General features: G+C 46.1%; 1 protein-coding gene across 1 annotated transcript in view; it reads left to right on the top strand.

Annotated features, from left to right (window-relative positions):
* The first annotated feature begins 3,103 nt into the window (after positions 1-3,103).
* The window catches only part of Gpr139 (G protein-coupled receptor 139), a 40,959-nt gene continuing 23,111 nt past the window's right edge, over positions 3,104-20,951 (top strand). Inside the window, exon 1 of the mRNA XM_028764313.1 lies at positions 3,104-3,215. Within this exon, the coding sequence (XP_028620146.1) occupies positions 3,113-3,215 (103 nt within the window). The 5' untranslated portion in view covers positions 3,104-3,112. The remainder of the gene's footprint in view (positions 3,216-20,951) is intronic.

Below are 20,951 nucleotides of genomic sequence, written 5' to 3'. Positions count from 1 at the left end.
AACACCTTAGGCACATTCCCATGCAAACATACGTTTCTAGAGGAACAGACTGTAACTGACCAGCTGCCAAGCATTCCAAGGGGGCCAGGAGGTGATAGAGAGTCTCTCCAACACACACACTCTCTTGAGGCACTGTCTGCCCTTCTCCCGTCACACCCTTGTTTTTTCTGCTCAGCATCTCGGGGACGACAATACTCCTGCTTTGCTTCATCCCATTTTACAGATGGAGAAGTAAATGTGTGGGTACAAGCAGGTCCTTCAATAGCCCTCATGCAATTCTTTTGCCCAGCCAGGTTCTATAAAGGCTCTCTAGCAATGAGCCTGGGAATTTTAGCCACTTGGAAGTGTCAAATCAAATATGATCATTGAATATTAAATCTGAGGCTGTGTCCCCAACTCTAGCACTCACCCACCTATGCTGCAAAGATAAACTCATGCTCTGCACCATCAACAACTGGGTGTTGCAGACTTCACTCTTTCCACGTGTTTTGACTCTGCAGTCTACAGGTGTTGTGTAAAGCTGCAGATGCATTCAGAACCCCACAGACAAAAGATCTTGACCTTCCAAGGAGAGAATGGACAAGAAAAAGACAAATCAGATCCTATATGGTAGGGTGGATGGTACTAAGCCTACAGGGAGGAGGGTGGAGGGAGGGGGGAGAGAGCAGGATTTGGGGTGAAGAATAATTGAGATGCCAATCTTAAATAGGATCGTCAATGAGAAGCAGAAAGTGAGCAGAGACGTGAGGGTGAAGAGGCAGGCCGTGCAGTTTGCCGATGCAAAAGCTCGGGCATTAACCACTCTTCACCACGGAGGGAGATCTCTAAAGACTGGAGGCTTTGCCAAGCCGCTTATCCGCCAGCTTCTCATCTTAATGCAGCGCCACCTGCAGGCCAATCTCTCTATAGGTTTACAGCAAGTATGTGTTGAGCTTTTGCAGCAGTTAAAGGCTGATTTATTTAGCTCATAGAGTTTTGGTTTGTATTTTAAATTTTTACAGGAAGGGTGGTCACATTCAAAATCACCATAAGCAAGGATTCTATATGGCCAAGAACGTCTCTATATTTCCAATCCTCCTACCCTCACTTCCCAAGTACTAGGACTAAAGACTTGAACCCCTGGGCCAGGTCTTGTATGCCACTGGTCCAAGGCAGAGAGCTTCATGCTTACTAGGCAAGCACTCTGCCAACTAAGCTACATTCCTGGCCTCAAAAGAGGATTGTGAGTGCACTCCCCCAAATGAAATGATACATGCTTAAGGTGACAAGTATGCTTGTTACATTGATTTGGTCACTACACATTAAATACAGGGATCAAAATGTCACATTATACCCCAAGAAATATGGATGGTGATGTGTGTCAACCAAAAATAAAAATAAAACAAAAGGTTAGACTGTAAGAGAGGTCACAACAAAATTTTAATATCTAACGGAGCTTGAAATATCAGGCTGGGCTACTGTGTACACATGGGACTCTGTAATAACCCGTCCCTTTAGGGACAGACCAAGCTGAGGCCAAAAGGTCCCTCTACAACTTTGGGTCTTCAGCCTTCCCCTCCTCCATTCTCTTCCCCAGGGGAGCGCCTAACAAAGATGGGGACAGGACACTGGACCCCTTCTGGAGACCCAGAAGAAGCTCAGCTTTCTTCTCTTAGGAACAGATGTTAGGGGAGGAGTCTAAGGGGGTGAACTTTTAAACATCTTAGAGCCAGTCGAATGCCCCTCGCTTGCATCTGCTTCAGCTTGCTCCTGGAAAGGCTTGCCTCTGTGTTCCTGCAGTGCCTTTAACACACAGTCTTGCCTTGAGTCCGGGACAGACGTCTCTCCCTGGTGGACTCTTGGGTACCCTTGAAAAATGAAACTCTTGCCTGCCTTTCGTGCAATGGGAGCGCCCCTCCACTGCCAGGATCCCACCTGCTCTGCCCATACTCTCCTTCATACAACCTTCAAACTACTCCAGACAACCCAGCCCCCTATGTGCGTTTGTGTACTTGTTTGAGGCTCCGCCTGAGCCTGCTGCGCCCTCGTGCATATTGATGAGGGTGTCTGGGTGTTTTCACCAGCCTAGCTAGGTGTGCAAGATGAAAGCGTCCGCCTGCATGAGTGTGTGAGTGCATCTGCATGGCTGGGCATTGTGTGCCTTTGTGTGCATGCGGGTATGTCTCAGTGGCTGCCACAGCCTTATCCCAGGCTGAAGGCTGTGTGTGGTGGGCTTCTCTTAGCCAGCCCGCATCCCTTCCAAGTTCAGGGACAGTGCCATCGACCTGGTGGCACTCGCAAAGATATTTGCACCCTTCCTTCAGACCAACAGGCTCAGCTCCGTGGTCCAGGAAAGCAAAAACCTTTCAACATTCTCTGGGCTCCAACAGTCGCGACCCCATCCCCCATACCGGGGTGTAGAATCCTCTATATGATGATGGACTCGGAGCATTCGTGGGGAGCGAGGACAAGTAGCTAGGAGAGTCAGAAGAAAAACTGAGGACATGCTGGAGGGGAAAGGAGCTGCTGAGGGAGAAGCAAGTCATATTCACACCACGCCCCTCCCACAGGGGTTGGAAACCCAGGATAGCCTGTTCTCCATTCCGGTCTTCCTCCGGGGTTCCCAAGTTAACCCGGTCTTTTCTTCCAGAAGCTGAATCCAAAAAACGCTACTGGAACCCGATTAGGCTAACATCGTACCCAATCCCCCACCACCATCACCAAACCTGCACCACGCGGGCGCATTTGTGTGTGTGTGTGTGTGTGTGTGTGTACGCGCGCGCGCGCGCGCGGGAGCGTGGAGATACACACACACACACACACACACACACACACACACACACACACACCATCCAGGAAGCTGCTGATTGGCTGCGGGGAGCGGCGTCCCGGCCCGGGTTCCAAGGCGGGAGCTGAGCGGTCCTTGGAGGGAGGTGCACACTCCGGCTCCTCCTTCCTCCCCTGCGCCCTGCCAGAGAACAGAGCTGCCTATCTAGGAGGGCAGGTGCGGAGCCACCCGAGGACACCAGCCAGGGGTGGAAACGGGTCCCGCGGTGCGGCGATCCTCCCCAGGCTGCCTGGTCCCCAGCCGCTTGACAGCTGTTCAGAGCCCAGCCCTGCGAGCGGCGCGCTCATGGAGCACACGCACGCCCATCTCGCTACGAATAGCTCGGGTTGCGGCTTGGGCTTCGTGCCGGTGGTCTACTACAGCTTCTTGCTGTGCCTCGGGTTACCAGGTAAGGGTTTGCGGGGAGAGGGAGGGGGGAGGGAGGGAAGCCAGGAGTCCCAAGTTGCAGAACAAGGCTGTCCAGAACCTCAGGGGTCCTAGACATCTTTTCAAGAAGTGCCCTGGAGTCTCCCTTTGAAAAAGTACAAAGTTTAAACCTTGGTGGTAACTATGTATGTTTCCAGATCAGGATGATGGGACGTCGTCGCATGGTGTGTGGCTTGGTGGGGACAGTGATTGTGTGGCTCTGGGGCATTATGACTTGTGGGTGTGCATCCACTCCAAAGCGCATCTCTCTCTCTCTCTCTCTCTCTCTCTCTCTCTCTCTCTCTCTGTGTGTGTGTGTGTGTGTGTGTGTGTGTGTGTGTGTGTGTGTGTGTGTGTGTGTGTGTCGGGGTCGCATCCCTGAGGGGTCCCAGAAGGGTTGCATGAGACTTGACCACAGCTTCTGGGCAGAAACCCTAGGAAAGGCTTTTCTCCAGGTTTTGCCCCACGCTGTCACCTCAGCTGAGAACATTTCTGCCACACTCTGTACTACCCCGCCTAAGCCAATGCTACATAAAACCGAGACCTTGATCAAAGCTTCTTGGTTTCAAGAGACAATGAGGTGAGCCCTTGCTATCCACTATCCACCCCAGGGAGTCAGGTGTCTCCCCGTGGCTAAGAAGAGTCATGGGCTGCCTCTAGGTCTGGGATGTATGGGGCAACTGTGCAGGGATGCACACTGGCACCTCGGAGGATGGCAGTCTCCTTGAGTTCGTGTCTGCTTCCTCTGGCTTTGCCTCCAGGTCTATCCCAGTTCTCCCTACCCGGGCAGCTCCCAGCGCTGCAGATGAGTGGCTGGCTGGCCCCACATCTTAATGTCCTTTGGAAAGTGAAGCTGAGACTTGTAGTGAATTCCTGAAGAGAGATGAGATGCTGAGGGAGGAGGGGTGTGTGCCTGGGCTCTGAGGTCGAGCAACAAGGACCATGAAGAACAGCCCCCACCAACCATGTCCCCTGTGGTGGGGGTTGGCTTCAGTTTAGGGGTCTTTGGATAATCCTGTCATCAACACAATGTCATGGACATTCCTGGAGTCACCTGCAGACAGAAGAGAGAGCTAGAGACAGAAAGGCTCAGAAAGAGAAAAATCCCTGTTCAAACTAGAGCCTAAGCCTCCACCACTTATCACCTCTGCCCCAAGAACTTGAGCATCCTGAGATCCTGAGAAGCTGGACTTCAGTCTTCTGGAGATCTGAGAGCCCTCCCCTCCCCAAACATTTTGGGAATCCAGAGCCCCTGGAAAGATGGTCTCCAACAATCCCCACTCCCAGCAGGTATAAGTTGTGGAGAGAGCTTCTCTCCACATGGGGGACAGGAGCCTACGTTAGGTCTCCCTAGAAGAGGGGCTCCACCTCTGTGTGCCCTTCCAGGTAGGGTGCTCCTGTAATTACCTGGAACTGAAATTGATTTCCATCTGGGTTGCACCTCCCCCTCCTGCCCTCCAAAGTCTGTCCCCAGAGCTCTCCACTGGGAAATCTGTTTTTGAGAGGCTGGTTATGTGAGATGCTTGCTGAAGTAAAGAGCTGGAGCCCCCCTTTTCCTCAGCACCCCCTTGTCAAAGTGTAACCCCCATCCTGACCATTCCACCTCCCCCACTGCTGTGCTAGCCATTCACTCTCTCAGGCATTCTCTAAGCTGGAAAGACAAGGAGGAGGGTGACCTCCAAGAGTCCAAAGCAAGACATGAGGTTAGGAGAGCAGAGAATGCTTAGACTGTCAGTGACCTCAAGCCAAAGTGTCATGAACAGTCACAGTCAAATTCCCACGAATGGCCAAGGTCTCTTCCACCCATAGCTTTGGCACAGTATACCAGGCATTGTGTTTAGCATAGGATTAGCCCAGGGCTAGGAATTTAAGAGAGAGAAGGGTTAAGATTTGAACTTAGATGGTGTGGATGTATTTCTAGACTTAGCTAAGAGTTTTGCCCACCTATACTGTGTTCAAATATTAAGGATGAGCCAAAGGGCTCCAGTGGGTCTTCAGGGGCCTGGATTCAGGAAAATCATGAATGGAAGTTTCTGATTTTAGAACTGCAGCTGAATGCAGAAGGACCAAGCTTCCTAGAGAAGAGGGAGGGAGAGATCAGTCTTATTCAAAGCTGTGGGTTGAAAGCAGTTTTGTTAGCAACTTGGAAGTCTGGTTCAAATGTAGAGTTCTTACCATTCTTTTAAAGCAGTGGTTCTCAACCTGTGGGAGTCACGTGTGACTATCAGAAAATGCAACCATTTGCATAATGATTCATAATAGTAGCAAAATTAGTTATAAAACAACAAAAAAATACTTTTGTGGTTGGGGGAGTCACCACAACATGAGGAACAGTAGTATTAAAAGGGTCACAGCGTTAGGAAGATTGAGAACCACTGTTTTAAAGCCATACAGGGAAGCAAGCATGTCCCAGCAAATGAGAGTGAAGACTGAGGATTAATCTAGCCTCCACCAGTCAGGTGGTACGGTGGCTCTGTGCCTCAGTTTCTATCTGTTACGTGGACATTATGAGAGTGGCAAAAGTGACAGCTTTGGTGAAGTTGAGGAAGTGACTAAGCATGTGGCTCTGTGGTTGTCACATGGACTGATTGACACTGCTTGGCTGCAGTTATAATTGTCATCCCATGGGTTGTCAGGAAAGAGGGCAGCTCAGCACCATCCGGGAACCAGGAGAGGGTTCAGAAGGTGCCCAGGGGAGAGCACTTAGCCTGGCATGTGAGCCTTGCAAGTTCACCACGGTGGTCTCCTCCCCAACCCAGAGTGACCATCAGTTAGCAAGGCCCCATCACCACTGCTGATGGAGAGACACAGCCATGTGGGGTGCGATGTGACAGCGGAACATGGGCCTTGCTACTGCTGTTGAAAACTGAGATTTTAATTGAGTCACTATTCCCAGCAGTGAACTCACTCCCAAGTTTTCCAAATCCCCCCAGTGCTGTTAGAGATGTTGAGTGGAAGTGGAGAAGCGGGTGGGGAATGCCTGGGTATTTGCCAAGAGGGATCCAGTAATTACAGGAAAGTGGCAGGTGTCTCTGGCCACATGCAGGCACATAGTTGGCAGAAAGAGCTTGAAAAAAAAAAGAAGAAGAAGAAGAAGCCACGTGGTCCAGCCCCCTACTTTAAAGTAATTGCCTGTGTGGACCCATGCAACAAACCTGGCACAAGTCCAAGAAATTCCTATATGGAGTGTGGGCAGAGCTAACCACTCAAGGAATTCTTAGCTTGTCAGTTCCACAGTTTGCCCCATCAGTAAAATGGGTTAAAAGTCAAATGTAATTACCTCCCCGGGTACCATCTAATAATTAAGATACTCCATGTGAAAGTAGCTTAAGTCATACCTGTGGTCTCAGCCACTCACAAGCAGGGGGATTTCTTGAGATGAGAAGTCGAAAGGCAGCTTAGACAGCATAGGAAGCCTCTCCCGACAAAACATTCAGGGTGGCGTCTGGTCCAGAAAAGCACATCTTACTCAGGGCCTTCTCCACACCATATCATTCCACCTACAGATGCATGTGAACCCATTTTATGGCTGAGTAAACTGAGACACCAAGAAGTGCTTCATCTGCCCTACAATCATAGAGTCAAACCAGAGATAAACACACCTGTATGTTCTGTTGAGTCGCATTTCCTCCTTTCCACCAGGAAGCTGTTTTAACTAACCTTGCTCCCCCATGCTAAAAAGACTTAGCAAAGACCATCATTGCCTCTGCCCTTCATAAAGCCCCATCCGTTTCTCTCCCTCCTCCTTAAGTGAGGAAGATACTTCTTATTCTCAAGACACAGAGTTAAGTAGACAAAGCTGGTGCTGATTGGCTTAGTGGAAATGAAGCATTATAAACGGAAAGGCAGGAGGAGGGAGGGAACTGTGAACTGAATGCCTGGGATGGGGAAAGACAGCAAGGGGCTGGTGGGTGAGATGCCCTGATAAGAAAGGAACAGTGCAAAATTAAATGGGGATTCGAAAACTTTGCTAATTTTACTTTCTGAAAAGACATGAAGGAAAGCAGAGTGAGGAAGGAGATGGTAGCTGAAAATGGCAGCCCACCCTACAGGAAGGCAGGTTTCCACAGCTGCCTGGTGGGGGGATGAGATCCATCTCTAAGGGCTGGGATGAGAGGAAGGCAGCCTGACACATGGTCTTACCGTAGTTGTTAACCAAAGGTAAGGATACTAGTGGCCTCGTGACTGGACTGAGCTATGCAGGTATGTTTTCTTTAATCCACAAACAGCTTTGATTAAAGAAGGTGTGGTGAGCAGGCTAACAGTGGGAACATGAAAGCTGAGCCTCTGGGATATGGCGTGGCCTTGATGCTGAGATCCTGTGTAACTGTGGGCAAGAGACATTAACTACTCCATGCTTCCATTTCCCGGCCTGTAAAAAATGGAACGGGGATAACAATAGTCCATACTACTGTGTTGGGAAGACTGAGTTAAGCACTAGACACATTTTGATCACAGTAAGCACTCCATAAGTTACATCATCACTTGAAATGTGGGGAAATTTTCCCAATTGGCTTAGTGACACCAGCTTTATCATCAAAGTAAGGCAGGCGTTACAAGAAAATAAAACTATCAGCCAATAAACAGAAATGGCCAAGCTACTCTTAACATAGTCTTGTAGTGAAAACTCATCTGACAAGTGATAGAGGGAATTTCTTTAATGGAAAATGGAGTCCACAAATAACGCAGGACTTTCCATCACACTCAGGGGCTGAAGACTCAATGTTCCCCGAATCCCCACAACCTGGAGCCAGGCAGGAAGAACCGTTTTCCTTGTTCTTATTCAAAATGGTACTGGAAGTTTGGGCCAGTGAAATAAGGCTAGAAAGAGAAACAAAGGAATTCAGAAATGAATGGATTCAATAATTTCTATTCACAGATGCTAGAATAACCTTCGTGGAAAACTTAAAAGATGTCACAGAAAATCTCCAAAGAACTAACCAGGGGCTCCAGTGTGTTTGCAGATCCCGTGATTAAGATGTAAAAGCCTACTACTGTTACTATCCACCAGCAATGAGTAGTTTGAAACTAAAAATTGAAAAAAAAAAAACCTTCAATAGAATTCCAAGTTCCATTGTGCAACTTAAATGCTCATTTCCAAGAAGCAGCACCTTCCAGGAATGGAAGAATAGTGGGGTCCTCTTGAAACAGATAGTGGCACCCACAGGGCTTGAAACCCTCAAACTGAGCGATGGCATAGACTAACATGCCTCCCTCCATCACTTCCTCTGGCTCACCAATCTTTAATTCTTCACCTCACGGGTGACCACTGCTACTGTGCCTTCATTTCTTATGGCCGCTTTTAAGGTATATTAGTGCATTAAGCAACTCTAAGTTGAGAAGCTCAAGTCTCCTTCCTAGCTCTGCCTGAAATGAGCACATTATACAGTGACTTACCTTTTCTTTTTCATCCACCATGTCAATCATTTGCAGCAGAGTGTATGAGACTTGGCGTTCCTTTATCCAGCTGTACAGCCTTCCTCTGCATTCTTGCATCCAAATTCATCATATGAACTGCTTCCTGCCACACACACGCGCGCGCGCACACACACACACACACACACACACACACACACTGCATTTCTAAATAGCCCTGCATGCTGCACCTAGCTCACTCTGTGTCCTGTCTGGGTCATACTCAGGCACATTTGACCACAGGATCCTTCATATAGGAGCCAGACCAAGAATGGATTCAGAATTCTGGATTCCAGGCTCCTCTGGCAGTCTGGGTCATACTCAGGCACATTTGACCACAGGACCCAGACCAAGAACGGATTCAGAATTCTGGATTCCAGGCTCCTCTGGCAATAACTGACTGACTATATGATCTTAAGAGGTCATTTTTGACAGGGTCATCAAAGCCACAAGAGAAGCAGTTTCTACCTGAGCTCTAGTTGGAGTCATGACCCTTAGATGGAGTATAGCAATGCAGATGTGTGGAATTGAACTCATGGTGCAGCTCTACTGGAAGCTGCCAATCATGGCCATGAGATGGGGTCCAGGGCAATTGCTTTCTAGAGTCTTTTGAGCAGGTTCTGGTTTTCAATGTAATGCATGAAAACTGGATATGGATTTGCATCCTGTGTCTATTGTGGCCTTTAAGTATAATACAACCCCTCTCTGAGCCAGAGCTCTTCCATCTGCAACAGTGGGATATCAAGGTCATTGGTTAAGCTCAGTAATTTCTGATCTCTTACTGCCTGAATTCGAATCCTGGCTCCTCTCCTTACTCATCTGCTACTTTGGACAAATCTCTCACCTTCTCCAAGCCTCAGCTTCCTCAGCCATGAGGAAGATATTAACAGTGCCTGTTTCAAAGGGCTATTTTGGAAATAAATTAAAATGTGAAAATCCTTAGTTCCATTCTTGGCACGCTTGCTCTCACTTGGAGTAAGAGTTTGATAATGTTATTAACCTTCTGGTTCTTACATTGTTGCTGGGATAATTAGAAGTAAAACATACAAGGACTTCTCTCACATCCCCTCACACATGGCTGGAGATCCATAAACTACTGACATTGTTTCATTGTTTAATAAGCCCATGTGTTCAAGCCATGTCTATGTCCCACACCCACACTTTGCACATGGGTCTTTTCCATAACTGGTTCTATTCACAATACGGATAAAGCTGTGTCCCAGGAAGCTAAGAAGAATAATCCCACGAGTTAGCAATAAATCCCTTCATAAGCCTAGGCAATGGGCCTTCCTAAAAGACTTGCCAGGCTTTCTGTACAACCTTCAGAAATAGTACTGGCACAGGACATGCAATAGCCTTCAGTTAAAACCAGCAAGCATAAGCAAGTACCACATTTTGTTGCCTGGAGAAAGTATCCAGGCTCATGAGAAGAAAGGGTCCCATCAGCAAACTTCCATGTGCAGCATACAAGAGACATGGGCAAAGCCTGGAAGAGGATGCCAACCAATCTTAATAATCGCCGGCTCTCACATGACACCTACTGTGTGTTGGGCATTTGTTGAGACACTCCTTATTTAATTATGGTGAGTCTTTGGGCCTGTGTATATCATCAGTCATTTTCAGAAAAGAATTTTGAGTCACCTACTCAAGTTCACAGAGCTTGGAAATGGCAGAACAGCCCTGTGTGCTGCTACCCAGCTTACACACACACACACACACACACACACACACACCAAGATGATTAGTAGGACTCAAGTGGGGGTGACCACAGGGAGGCCTAGACTAAGTATCAAAAATTCCTCTGCCACTCGGCGTTCTGGCCAACAACTCAGTGTTGCCAATTTTTTCCAAAACCTAGAGACACAGATTTATGTGAAACAGCCAATGTTTCAATGTTGGCAACTAATTCAAAATACAAAAAAAAAATCTGTGAACCAACACTTCCTGAGCCAAACCAAACACACCTATCTACAGGCTTGCTATAGCCCACTAGCCTGCTGACTAACAACCTCGGATGGGAAAGCTGCAAGAAGCATCAATAAACACTAGTGTGGATCAGGATAGGAAACAAAATGCTCCATCTCAATGGGAATAATTCAGGGGACCCAAAGAAATATGTGACCAAAGGAAGGCATGTCAACTTCCTGATCCAGGGAATTAGCATAGGCTAGAAGAAACTTCTCCAGAAAATACTACAAACGGCATGTTTACAGTCCTTGGAACACAGACACATCATTTTGGGGAAACAGAATAGTCCTTCAAACCTGCCAGCATAGAGAATTAGGATGTGGGACACCAGCCTATATTCAAATTGCAACCTCATATCTTCATGCTAACAGAACAGTGGCAAATGACCTCCATGCTCAGCTCATAGAATGGGTGCAATGCCTTTCTCTCAGGAATTATGATATAAATGCAGTGAGATCACTCAGGGCTAACACAGACCACGATATCTGTCAGTCCATGGCTTCTGGGTAGTTTAGATTTGTGTTTTGTCTTCTTTGCTGAGGCCAAATATCCCCACTTCACAAAATGAGGAGTTGAGGCCTCTTCTTAAACTTCAGGGCCAGAATCGGCAGGGTCTTCAACAGAATTCAGCCTCTTGATCTTGGCTCCCTTTTCTCAGTCAACTGCTACTGATGTCCAGGTACAAGTAGTGATCGGAGCAAAGACAGACAGGCTGCAGCCAATGCTCAGGGACCACCTGGCACTGGAGTTTTTGTCCGGTTTGCATCTAGAATGGTTTTTAATAGTACCATGTACAGCATCTGTTCCTTCTCTTAAACTTCCTGATTCCATCAAAGGAATATCTCAGCTTGGCACAATGTGTCTTTAACACCTTCTCGGTATGTGCTAAGTCTTCTGGCTGGCAGTAGCATCTGACTTAAATCTAATGCTCGTCTTGTTCTGTTATTACATGTTTTCCCCAGTGCTAGGAATCAAACTCGTGGCCTTGCAGTAGGCATGTGCCATACCACTGAGCCACACCCAAGCCATATGTTTGTTTTTTAAGGCTACCTGTTCTTTACAGCAAGGAGGCTGGCTTGTGAGTCATGGCTCTGTGCAGTCTGACACACTGACACCAGCCATGTAAGGCTATCGAGCACTTGACTTTGGAGGAGTGTGAGTGAGATGCTAAATTTTTTTCATTTCATTTCAATTAATTTGCAATTAAAATCTGATCTTTCAGTTATTAAAAAATAACTGTCTGATTGGGATAACTCGGGTATAAATTTATTCATTCAGCTCTGTTTTATGACCTCTAAATAGAGGTCACAAAAAAAAAGCAGCACACACAGAGCGATGCAGTGACAACTGTGAACTCTACGTTGGATTCTGAAGACTAAGCACAGGAAAAAAAGTTCAACATCTCAATAACTCACATGAATTACATGCATTGGGAGAGGTGTGGTTAATATATAGTGTTAAACGTCTGTTTCTCTTTGTTTTTTATTGTGGCTACTAAAATTTAACTGCATATGTGATTCATATTACATTTACACTCCATTCTCCATCGAGATGTAGCGTTTTGTTTTCTACTGTGATCCACACTGGTGTTTCTTGATGAGTCTTGCAGCTTTCCCATGCCAAGGTTGTAAGTCAGCAGGCTGCTAGGGAGCATCGTAATATAAAAATGTAAGTCTAGGAGCTGGGCATGGTGGATTGCTCCTGTCATTGCAGCACTGGGGAAGCTGGGGTGGGCAGATTATCAGGAATTCAAGGCCAGCCTGATCTACATAGAAGGATCCAAATCAGTCTGAACTAGAAAATGAACCATAAGTCAGTCTCTCTCTTCTCTCTCTCTCTCTCTCTCTCTCCCTCTCTCTCCATTTTCCAAAACATGAAAAAGTTAAGGAAAAAAGACAATCTCAGACAAAATACAAAATAAACAAAATAATAGGTGAAACAGACTTTTAAATGCAACAAAAATCCCAAGTCCCATGGGTACTTCATCAGGTTGGGTCACTGTAACGAAAATATCATAGGCTCATGGCCTGTGGCACCAGAAGTTTATTTTCTCACTATTTTCTGGAGGCTAAACATCCAAGATCATGAAACCAGCATGCTCTGACTCCAGAGAGGGCTCTGTGCATGCTGTAGATGGCCAGCTTCTTGTCAGATACAAAGGCAAAGAGTGTGCTGAGGTCCTTTTGTAAAGACACAAATCTACCTTCCTGACTTCCTCACCTACCAGGGGGCCTGACTCTAGCATATGTCACTCGGATGAAGAGGCCAACTTAGGAATGTAGGGGGGCAGGTATAGGAGGACAGGGACATTCTCCACAACTGAACCAGGACTGAAGTCTGGGGAAACTCAACAAATGCAATCTTCTGAACAGAAAACCAGACATCCAGACACAGTGGGACCCGGATCCCAAATCCTGTGTGCTTTGGTCATTATAGCCATGAAATTACTGCCCACCCTCAACCCCCAAGAAACACAAAGAAGGTGGAGCACAGGGTGGGTCCTCTGTAAGATAAAGAGGGGGAACATCTCTATGAGGATAATCAAGTACCTTTGCTTTCTAGAGTCTGGGTGGAGAGTGTCCTGGCTTCTCCTCCATAAAGGTTACAATAGGCTGACATACATTATAGAAAGGACTTTTCTCCTCAAATGTGTGCTTTCATTTTTGCCCCAGAAGAGAGAGGATGACAGCTCAGAAAACATTGCCAGGTACTGGGCATTGTGTTAGCTGCATGAAAAGCCCTCAAAGACTCATTTCTTTCTTTGTAACATTGACATACTACCAAGTCCACCAAACTAGTGTGCATGAGTACACACACACACACACACACACACACACACACACACACCTCATGAGATATCAGCAAACCACTCAAATGTAAAACTTCAACTGTGCAAATGCCAGGATACTATGACAGTTTATCACTAAAGAACTTGACCCAGACCAAGAGGCCAAGAAAAGCTCCTCTCCAGAAGAAATATTTCAAGTTATTTCAAGTAGAATGATAGAGAGGGAAAAGGAAGAAGAAGGAAAGAAAGGAGGGGAAGACAAGGGGAAAGGAGAAGATAGGAGAGAGAAAGAGAGAGAAAGGGAGGGGTGGAGGGGGAGGGGAAGGAGAGAGAATAAAGCAAACAAGCAGGGCCAGGTCTCTGGAAGGAAGGGACAGAATAAACCAGGACAGAAAGAAGGCCACCGTCTAGGATGACAGGGGAGTGGGAGCAAGGAGAAAGACTCAGGAAGCCAGCCCATTACAAAACCCAGGTGAATTGCTCTGAGCTGGGACAAGCCATTTTCTGAGGTCTAAACCAATGCATCCACCAGCGACTCCACTCTTCCTTATTTGCCAGAATGCTTGGCAGTCAGTGGAGCTGGGGGAATTGCTTTTCTGCTACAGACATTTCTTATCATTTCAGCTAAGTGCAAAGCAAGCTATCAGCCCTATCATTTCAACCAAGGGACTCTAGCCAGACACACAAACAAGCAGATGTGACACACAGAGAGATATGTATAGGCACACACCAGGCTCATGGATGCGGCTTGCAGAGACACACGGAAACTCACAGAGACTTGTATGTGTGTGCATACATGTGCACATGCATGCCACAGCCAATAATATAGAACACACTGTGACTCTATCCTGGCTACAGCTCTATACTTTTAACATTCATAACCTCACCTCCACAGTTCAGCTTCTCATAATACTCACCAGACACACACACACACACACACACACACACACACCCACCTCTGTGTTTCTGTAAAGAAATACAGTGGCTTCCCTAAAATGTATGGGTTGGTACAGCACTTGGAAGTTTCAGAGACAACAGGGCCATAAACAGACAAGGCTCAGCATTTCCTAAATCAGTGGTTCTCAGCCTTCCTGATACTGTAACCCTTTAATATAGTTCCTCAAGCTGTCTGGAGACTGTTCTACCTGGGTATCCATCCCATGTACAGTCACCAAAGGCAGACGCTGATGTGGATGTCAGGAAGTGCATGCTGACAGGAGCCTGATATAGCTGTCTCCTTATAGAGGTCTGCCAGAGCCTGACATATTCAGAGGCGGATGCTTACAGCTAACCACTGAACTGATCATGGGTTCCCAATGGAGGAGTTAGAGAGAAGACTGAAGGAGCTGAAAGGGTTTGCAGCCCCATGGGGAGAGCAATAATACCAACTAACCAAAGCTCCCAGGGTCTAAACCACCAGCCTGGGAGCACACAGGGAGGGGCCCACGGCACCAGCTGTATATGTAAGGGAGGATGGCCTTGTCTGACATAGGAGGGAGAGGAGATCCTTGGTCCCATGAAGGCTGGATGCCCAGTGTGGGGGAATTTGAGGGTAGGGAGGTGGGAGTGGGGGGTTGGTGGGGCACATCCTCACAGAAGCAGGAGGGGGATAGGATAGGGGGCTGCTTGGCGAGGAGGAAATTGGGTAAGGGGATAACATCTGAAATGTAAATAAAATATCCAATAAAAAGGGAAAAAATATAGTTCCTCTATTTGTAGTGACCCCCAACCATAAAATTATTTTAGCTGCTACTTCATTACTGTAATTTTGCTACTATTATGAATCATGATGTAGATATCTGATATGCAAGATATCGGATATGTGACCCCTGAGAAAGGATCGTTTGATCCCCAAAGGGGTCTTGACTCAACCCACTGGTTGAGAACCATTGCTAAAGGAATCCAAGGTCCGTACTTCTGCCCCTCACAGAAAATGCTTCCATATCATGTCTTTCTTCCGAGTTCAGAACCTTTCCTATACCAGACATGCTCTACATGTTAGGAATAACAAAGAATGCCAGGAGGTCCTTGCACTTCTCCATATCACTTAAGAGACAAATGACAAAAAGCAAAAGCATAAACAAAACCACTTGAGGGACTGATGTGCACTTTGGCAATCATGTCACAGGGAAAAGTGGCAGGGAGCTACACAATATAGGCCAGGAAATGGTGATGTTTGAGTGAAGTCTGAATAGCAAGAAGGCACTAGCTACAGGAAACACCAGGAAAAGACATGACAGACAGAAGGAACGGATATGGTAGAAGTCCAGAGATAATGAATGAGCCAGCACCGAAGGCCAGTGGCTGGATCACACTGAGCGAGAAAAGGTGGTCAAAGATGAGAGCATATGCTGTCTTGTAAAGGTGCTTTGCACACGGAATCTCCATTGATTGTATTGACTGACAATGGTAGAAGAAAGACTTAAAAGAGAGTGTGGAAGATTGCAGTAAAAGAGACCTCAAGGACACAGGCAGGAGAGAGGGAACTGTGCACAGCATGTACAGTACAGCCATTGGGACTCAGCAGGAGTGAGGATCAGAGTTCATATCATGGCCAGCCTCACACATCCAAAATCTTCCCCATTCGTCATCAGGTGCAGATTCCAGGGAAGACAGACACAGCCAGGAGCAATGGTCAAGTCCATGATGTCCTCACAACCCAAAGACATTTCTGCCCGGCTCTTGGGAGCTATGGATAGGTTCTTATGGCATAAGGGTCAGCTGACATCTTGACTGTGACCATGGATAAGTCCTGCTCATGATCAAACTGTGGGTAGCAACAATCATAATCGGAAAGAAGACAGAGCCTACTCTGAGCTGTCACCTGACAGAGGTGATCAGGATGGAGAAGGGCACCTTCAGCATTGTCATTTGATAAACAATTGGATGGAGTTCTGGCCAGCCAGGCAAAGGGACACTGTCACCATGACTGCATTCAGCTCTGATGATACAAAATCTGGCAAGGAATGTTTACCCCAAAACTGAGGTAGAAATTCCAATAACATCTTGTGTGAACAGATGTAGCTCAAGAAAGAGCGGAACTGGTTGCTTCGGCCATAGAAGGTTGTCCCTTGAGATGAAATGTGTTTTATTGTTCTAAGAACTAAATACCCTCCTCAAAATGTTAGTCAGATGTACACTGGTTTCCTCTTTCCTTAGCCACCCTCACTTCCTTTCTTAAAGACATTTGAATCAGTCCCAGACCCCTACCATCCATCAGCAACCAGAAGATACATTCTGAAATGTAAGAAATGTCCACTTAAGCTTCCTTCAATAGCAACACCTTCCCTTAAGTAATACTTGGAGACCAAGCATAGCAATCCATAGTTCTAAATGCAAGCATGACTGCATTGAGGAGATAGATGAGAGGACCATGTGCTCAGGGCCAAGACAGCAGGACTGTGCAACAGGACATGGTCTCCAAAATTATCTGTATTGTCTCCTGATGAGACTTCCCACACTGTCACCTAAAACTTAGAGCCAAGACAATAGCCTCCTTAGGACCGGGCTTATGCTATGCAGATCTCCTTACCTCTCCTCATTGCCTTCCAGCACACAGAGGGTTTTTTTTATGTCTAGTGTTTTTCCTCTCACTTTGCCTCTAAAGAAATTTAAGTTGTCCATTTTTATTCCAGCCTCCTATTTGTTTATATGTACTGTATGCATCACAGTAAACACACACACACACACACGCACACACACACACAAAATGCCATCACAATTTGACCTTACCACACTTTTTCAGCAATTCTAAATGGGTTTCTTATAAAAATGGAAGTTGTAATATCTGGATTTGAGTTCCAACTGGACTGCCTGTCTGTGTGTAATTAACATCTATAAATTACCATATCATCATCTGTAAAATAGGGAGAATGCCCATCTGGCTGAGGGCAGTACATGAGACAATGCACACAACAGACATTTAACAAATAGAAGACTTCCTTTCTTAACCCACACAAGGATTTCCTATCAGCTTCCCAACTAGGGTATTTAGGCACCATCATGAAGAACTGAGTTTAGTTTTACGAGATCTAACTATCAGTTAGGAAGGAAAACAAGGGAAGAGAAGGAAAAGTGAGCATGATGTGTGCTTTTTGCCCTTAAAAACACATATACTTATAACACCAAATGACAAATCCAAAATCATAGCAATAGGTGACTTCTTTTACAACAGGGGTTGGGTGCTGGAGAAGTAAGGTATTTAAATTCCTGTGGGGATTCAAAATAAGAGGGGGTTTGTCTTTGTCTGGAAATGTCAAAAAAGATGCCAAATTAGACTAGGAGCCCTTGACAGTAGTCATAACTTACACTCAAATTCCCTCTGATGGTCCTTGGCTCGTAGTTATGAGTTGGAAAGTACTGGATGGATGGATGGATGGATGGATGGATGGATGGATGGATGGATGGATGGATGGATGGATGGAGACTGGCGGATGTACAGATGGGTTTATGGGTGGACAGATGGGTGAATGGGTAAGTAGATAGATGGAAAGAGAAACAGGTAATTGCCTTTCAAATTTTAGAAATGCAATTTCCATACCAGCCTCTAAAAAACTTGTGACATTGCAACTGTATCTTGTCAGTATCTTCCTTATATCAGCAGCAGCAATGGCATTTACCAAGTACTTAATATCTGCTAGGCATTTTTCTCCATGCTGTCTCACTTAATATTCACAGCTAAACCTGAGAGCCTGGCACTTCTATCATGTCTACTTAGCAGATAAGGAAGCAGATTGTAAAAGAAAGTGACCTTCTCAAGGTCACCCAGCCAACAGGCAGCAGAGCTGAGGTGAGATGAGTCTGCCCATCACTGTTCATGTTCTGTGCTTGCCCATGAGCCTGCTGCAGATGTTGGCATTCAGGGCACGGGACAAGACAAATGCTGTGTCTACTGACCTCTGTCTCGGTTCACCCTCCCATCCTGGTCTTTGCAGAATCCCAAGGAACTATGTCTTTCTTTTTGACTGAGGACTCTCCTAATGTTCCCTTTGCCCTCTCCCTAAGCAGATGGTTTAATTACTTGAAATCATTTTTTTTAACCAAGGACATACAGGTGAATTTCCTCTCCACTCCATATTAAGTTACAAAATTGAAATTGAGTTGTTTCTTTTTTCCATAAGCTAGCATATTGTGATCAAACAGTTCTCCTTAAAATACCTTTCCTTGTCCAGATCCCTCCAAAGTTTCCCTTGTCACCCATAAAGGGGCGCAGCATCAGGCAAGACTCAGAATTCTAAATCCAGTTCATGTAGAGAATGTTCATTGGCCACTAGTCCATGCCAAATTGCTATTCCTAATGTTTGTAGAGTTATCAATAAGAATCACTAACATTAATATAGTGCTGACCAATATGCAAAGTAAATTAAAACTTACAAAGAACTCATCCATAATAAAACAGAAGCTCAGCGGAGTTAAGTGGCTTCCCTGAGCTACATCTAGAAGGCAAAGTTAAAACTGCATCTGTATGCCAGGACATTAAAACCAGAGCTGTACCTTCCATAAGTGCAAGCCTTCAAAGGCATTGATGTAGAGCCCACCTTGTGAATCTTGGGGGGGGGGGTTTCCATTGTCCATTCCCTTGTGAATTCTCTACTAGCTGCTGGTGCCACGGAGGCAGATAGAGAGAGCTGGGCTTCTGCTCTTGGGGAAGGAACAGTCTAGCTGAAGAGATGAAGCTAAGTATGCCATGGGCCTAAGATGTGTCTTGCCAGCAGCAGTTGTTGGTTAGTGGCAGTGCAGGCGAGAGGGTGGGAAGAGGCAGATGTGTTCTCGCTGTTCTCTGGATCCCACCCTCCTACCTTCTGAGGTGCACCATGCCCTGCATGTGCTGACCACAAATGCATTCATCATCACACACATGCCAGCAGCTCTCTTATGAGATTTATAACTAAGCAATGACAAATGACCTTTGCCCTTACTTGTAAGATCTGTCCTGTCCAGTAGGCAAAAAAAGTAAACTGACAAGCTATTAGTATGCCACAGAGTGTTCAATATTAGTTATGTTTTACCTTTTATAACATCTTTTGTGTGTGGCACTGATTCTTACCATACAGTAGAGTGGTTCACTTTAGAGAAAAATCTCAGGATAATCTCACATCCCCAAAGAGTGGCAACTCCCACATTCGCTGCTCTCCACATCCCTATGCAACAGCGGCGACAGCTGAAACACAGCAAGATTGCTGGAACTTTACCAATAGAAACTTAGCTAACTCATTTGCTGCGATCAGGACCCAGCTAGCCAGAATTTGCATCACTGTCACAGAAGAGCTCTCAGAAATGAGTGACAGAACGGTTTATTTTGGCTTGTGGTTTCAGAGGGCTCAACCTTCACAGTGGGGTCAGGGGCATGGTAGACCAGAACTGTTCACATCAAAGTGGCCAAGAAGCAGAGGGGAAGGAAATGCTAGGGCCCTCTGACTTTCTTCCCCCTGCCTTTGTCTTATCCAGGTCCACAACCCACAGGATGGTGCCACCCATATTCAGAGAGGGTCATCTCTTCATTAATCGTTTCTGGAATCACACTAAGCAGAAGTCTGTCTCAGTTCTTAGGTGATTCTATATCCTGTCACCCACTAACTAAGATTAATCATCACAATAACTAATGTTAACTGAGTGCCCACTCTAACTGGGCTCTATTTTAAGTACCTTACATGAACTGACTGGTCCCATCCTTCCAAATCCATGAAGTAGACATTATTTTTTTAGATTTATTTTTATTCCTATGTATATGAGTTTTTATCTACATGTATGTAAGTGCACCACATGTGAACACGGTGTCCTACGGAGGTCAGAAGAGGATGTCATATCTCCTGGGACTGGAGTTACAGGTGGTTGTGAGCCACCATATGGATGCTGGAAACAGAACCCAGGTCCTTTTTGAAAAACCAACAAGTACTTTTTGTCACCTAGCCATCTCTCCAGCCCGATGTAGAAACTATTAATAAAACAGGAGCACAAAGTTTGCTCTCAGTAGTTCAAGGTCATAGCAATACTGTGGCAAAGCCATGCTTCCAAGGTTCTCACCAGGTGCTGTAGCCTTGGTTCTTATTTGCAGCAGGATGTCAAAGGGTACATGTTAATATTTCTTCCAGAAAAACAGATCTTGGTTCCAACATCACCCAAATAGGTGTTTCATTAAAGCCATGGACCCTCTCTTCAGACATAGATATAGCACTTTGAGAATCCATCTTTAGGCATGCAGGAGTATCTCCACAAACCAGGAAGAAATGTTTTCCTTAAAAGACATGACAATGAGAATGGTATTTAACATCTTCATGGGTGGGTAGGATTGGAAGCTCAGTTTTTCCTCTGGTAGGAGCCAGAAGCTAATAGTAGAGATGTACATGACATTGTTTGACTTGGGCCACCAGCCAAACTCTTTGAGGACAAAGAGACAAAATACAACTAAGATAGGAAGAAAGCACTGTCTCTACCCCTGCTCCAGCTGCAGCTGCCCTCATGCAGACAGCTAGGCTGTGTGCATGGAATCCTCCCTCGTGCAGACAGCTAGGCTGTGTGCATGGAATCCTCCCTCGTGCGGACAGCTAG

Source organism: Grammomys surdaster, unplaced genomic scaffold (assembly GCF_004785775.1).
Source record: "Grammomys surdaster isolate TR1022 unplaced genomic scaffold, NIH_TR_1.0 142, whole genome shotgun sequence".
Lineage (NCBI taxonomy): Eukaryota > Metazoa > Chordata > Mammalia > Rodentia > Muridae > Grammomys > Grammomys surdaster.
Note: the sequence above shows the minus strand (reverse complement) of the source record. Positions and strands in the feature narration are given on the sequence as shown.